Source organism: Parus major, chromosome Z, assembly GCF_001522545.3.
Source record: "Parus major isolate Abel chromosome Z, Parus_major1.1, whole genome shotgun sequence".
Classification (NCBI taxonomy): domain Eukaryota; kingdom Metazoa; phylum Chordata; class Aves; order Passeriformes; family Paridae; genus Parus; species Parus major.
Genome location: NC_031799.1, coordinates 41,787,365 through 41,791,324, shown reverse-complemented (window position 1 = coordinate 41,791,324; position 3,960 = coordinate 41,787,365). Strand labels below are relative to the sequence as shown.

The following is a 3,960-nucleotide window of genomic DNA, read 5'->3' as shown; positions in this document are numbered from 1 at the left end:
ATCTTTCATCATAAAAAGTAGTTAGTTGTGACTTAATTTTATCAGAAAGAACAGTTGCTTTATATTTACACTGACAGACACATCTGTAACCCTAACTTCAAGAAAATTTATTGTCTTGCAGATCTGATGACTGTGTTGCATAAACAACTGTATGTAGCAACACAGCAAAAGTACTATTAACTGAAAGAGATTTGCTAACGAAAATCTGGATTCTAAATGATTTATACATATGCATACTACATCATCCGGCTTATATGCCAAGAAATGCCTTGAACATCTTACAACAGTTCAGTATTTTAATTTCAAGTCCTCAATTTGATCAAAATCATGACTTAAGCACCCATGTGCTATGGACCTATAGCAACTGCCACTAAGACTATTGTTTCACCCACTCTCACTCAAAAAATGGAGTCTTAGAATATCTGTTCCCAACATACTACACTGTAGTGACACAGCCCTTGCACAGTATGTTTGAAATTTCACTTTTTAAAAAAGTTTCAGGAGCAACCTATGCTGGCTTTACCAATATTTACATACCACATTCAAAAAACTTAGAAGATTTCTTCCCAGAAGACTTCGAAGTCTGATAAATGGTTGCACCTTCAGGTTTTGAATGCCTTGGCAAATCAGTACCTACAGAAGACTTGTTAGCAGACCAAAGCACGTTTCATGCTTTAAACTCCAGATAACATAATTTTACCTTCAGAAGTGCTTTCATCAGTAAGGCACACCAGACAGAGACGATTCCCACATGCTTAATCTTTATTGTGCGAATGATGTTCAGAGCGTTTATTACCCTCTGTAGACACACATTAAAAAAAAAACAGTACACTCACAGTGGCTAGATTGATGGACAACACATTAAATCTATTTGGTGGTAACTTGTATGCATGCAGTTAACTCCTGTGGTGTACAGATCTTAGCCAGGAGGCCAGCCCAACTGGCGACCACCCAGAACATGGAGATGTACGTGATAGACAGACTGCCCACCCTCAGGCCCTTCATTCACAACCATCCGGTATCCATTGGTCAGGCCCAGGTTAGCAGCACACTTCTTGCCAACAATCATTAAGTGCCCGAGAAGCTGGAGGAGAAAGAAAAAACAAAAAAAAAAAGAAAAAAAAACAACGAACAGGAAACACACAAAAAAGGGGAAAGGGCAGGAAGGGAAGGAATAAGAGCAGAGAACCAATAAGCCAGTAAATTAATTTTCAGAAATTCAGCCACTGCTCTTCAAATTGCTGTCTGCCTGCAACTGACACTTTCCAAAAAAAACTGTAAAGACTGGCTATGTGTAATATAGGGGGAAAATAGAACTATTAGTTTTTTTCAAACCAGGTTGTAACAGACTACAAAGGTATGACAGAAGTTAAATTTACTTCATGGTTGAAGTCCCCACAGACAATATATATCATTCTGGTGGAAAAGGAACTTTATCTTACCACGCAAAGTTTACAAAAATCTTTGACCTTGATGTTTTTAGTTACAAATGAAATATTCAGCACCTCACAGCTAACTTTCCTTTTCTTCACCTCTCACCTGCTAAAAACCCCCAAGCCCATCTAAGAGTAAGTACTATTCCATGCAAATGATGAAAACAGACATCACAATTATAAGATAACAAACACCAATTCATTTTGCATAGAACATACACATACAGCTATAATTTGCTTTCTCCGGCTAATTTTACTGGAAAACCTTAACTCTATTATTTTTTTAAACTAGAGGACAAGGATTATAGTATCAGAGAACTACTTTGCCTCCTTGAAATGTCAAGAGGAAAAGGGGGACAGCCTAGTACATTATGAAGTAACAAAAAGTATGGTTTGGTGTACAGAAAACCTTTAGAGTACTTACAGATTCATCAGAATCCTCTGCTTCAGACAACCTGACAATTGGCTTCTTAGGAATCACTAAGAAATGTGTTGGAGCTTGGGGTGAAATATCATGGAACGCGAGGCACTGGAGGAACAGGAAACGGCAAATTATAAAATATAATTTGCTTTGGAGAAAAGTAAGAATTTCAATAAATCAATATGACCCACTAAATACATACTTCAACAGATTGCCAGACAACCTGGTAATACCCTCTGCATAAGCAGAGGTGTTAATTTTTCTTGAGTGTTATATTATTCTACGTCTTTTCATTTCTAAACACAAAACACTACTTACCAAGACCTGTTGAAAAAAATCACTGCTCTGTAAAGTACTATTTAAAAGCTATAGCCTTCTCAGAAAAGCAATGTGCAATCAGGTTCAAGACTTATTATTGCAACATATGCATAACAACTAGTAGAGCTGTTGGCATGCCTATAAAAAGTACATTTATGCTTATTTTTTTTTTATTAATACCATGTTTAATAAAATAAATGGCAAAGAGTTGCTAATCATCTTCCAGTTATGCCTGAATATTTCCTTGGGGAAAGACAGCAAAGCAATTCTAAAGATGCTGAAGTTATGTGATTGAGGCCTATTAAACTTCTGCTCTCAGCAGCACCAAGTATTTCAGAGTAATGCATTAACACTAGCTTTGTTTCAGACATTGTCTAATTAAAAGAAAGGCATCACTTTTGAAATATGAACATCTGTCTGTAGTGACTAGCTAAATCTTGACTAAATACCAAAATTACAACAAATCTGCATCTATCACCTGAATTTCAAATTAGGAACTGCCAATAGGCAAGAGAAAAGGAAGCTGTGTCTCTTTATACAAATGGCCAACCACAGAACTTGGACTTGGTACTGGAACCTCAACAAACGTGCAGGTGCACAGAAGACACTCTGCCACCATCAGTCCAAGGATATCTCTGACTAACCCAACACGTTTAACAGCGAAACACCTTCACATAAACACAAAGCAGTAACATAAGCATGAGCATGACTAGCAGAAAGCAGTGAACATTCCAATATTCTTCAGAGCATATGGCAACTGTAACTATTGTGCCATCTATTAAGAAAACGCTGTTTCAAGCTATGCATGATTTTTAAGCACATTAATCTGACAAACTGCATCCTTAGCGAGTCTACTGTACACTGAGAATAAACCCGTAATTGAAAAGCAAAAAAAAAAAAAATCCCTGTTAATGAGGCCCCTGTATTTCAATCTGAAGGACAGGGGAGAAAAAGTGCAGGAGATCTTATGCGAAATACTAGTTAGTTTACATTTGGGGATAACTGCTGCATTTCTTCTAAAGCTAATTATTTCATTTCGGCCCTAACATGCTACGATGCATCAGCAAACCCCCTCGGAGGTTCACTGCCAAAGACCAGCAGGCAGAGCTGAACAACCTCTGTCAGGCTATAGAGACACACCGGGACCTGCAAAAGCACCCAGTCGTGGTGTTCTGCTCGGAACCCGCAAGACCGCTGCCTGCGGGTGGTAAAGGTTTCACGACTACCCTCCTACACCATCAGTGAGAACCCTCGACCCCTGGCAAGGAGCCCGATGCAGCTCCAGGGACGGTGCAGGGAGGCGCGGGGCCGCCCCGCCGCGCTCCCGAGAACCTCCGCGGCGCCCCCGGCCCCTGCACAGCCCGCACCTGCTCGTCCTCGTAGATGATGTTGGCGGGGATCTCCTTGCGGATGATCTTCCCGAAGATGGTATCCCCACCGGGACGCGCCGCCTGAGCCTTGCTGATCTCGTCAGCCATGGCGGCGGCTCCCGCGCGGCTCCCGCCGGCCCTCAGCCCCGCCTTCCTCTGTGGCCACGCCCCCACTGCTCTCATTGGCCTAAAGCCGGCAGCTGTCCGAGTCCTGCCGGCTGATTGGCGACTTCGCCTGTCATTGTCCCGCTGGTTCCCGCCCACGGCAGTGCCGCGCCCTCGCTGACCCGGGAGTCGCGGAGGGATCCGGGGGGAGGGAGTGTTGCAGGATCCGCGCAGGGATCAACGGACCGGGGTGCAAGGCGATTTTGCAGTTGTAGTGCGGTCCCGGGAAAAGCTGCTGTAGGCAGCAGTACTG

General features: G+C 42.4%; 1 protein-coding gene across 1 annotated transcript; it reads right to left on the bottom strand.

The window, feature by feature from the left end:
- Nucleotides 1–743: 743 nt before the first annotated feature.
- On the bottom strand, nucleotides 744–3,708 carry HINT1 (histidine triad nucleotide binding protein 1). Its single transcript, XM_015615258.2, has 3 exons — nucleotides 3,540–3,708; nucleotides 1,858–1,962; nucleotides 744–1,084 (listed from the first exon to the last, which is right to left on the bottom strand). The coding sequence occupies exons 1-3, from the start codon at nucleotides 3,648–3,650 to the stop codon at nucleotides 920–922; spliced, it is 381 nt and encodes a 126-aa protein (XP_015470744.1). The 5' UTR covers nucleotides 3,651–3,708; the 3' UTR covers nucleotides 744–919.
- Between the last annotated feature and the right edge of the window lie 252 nt (nucleotides 3,709–3,960).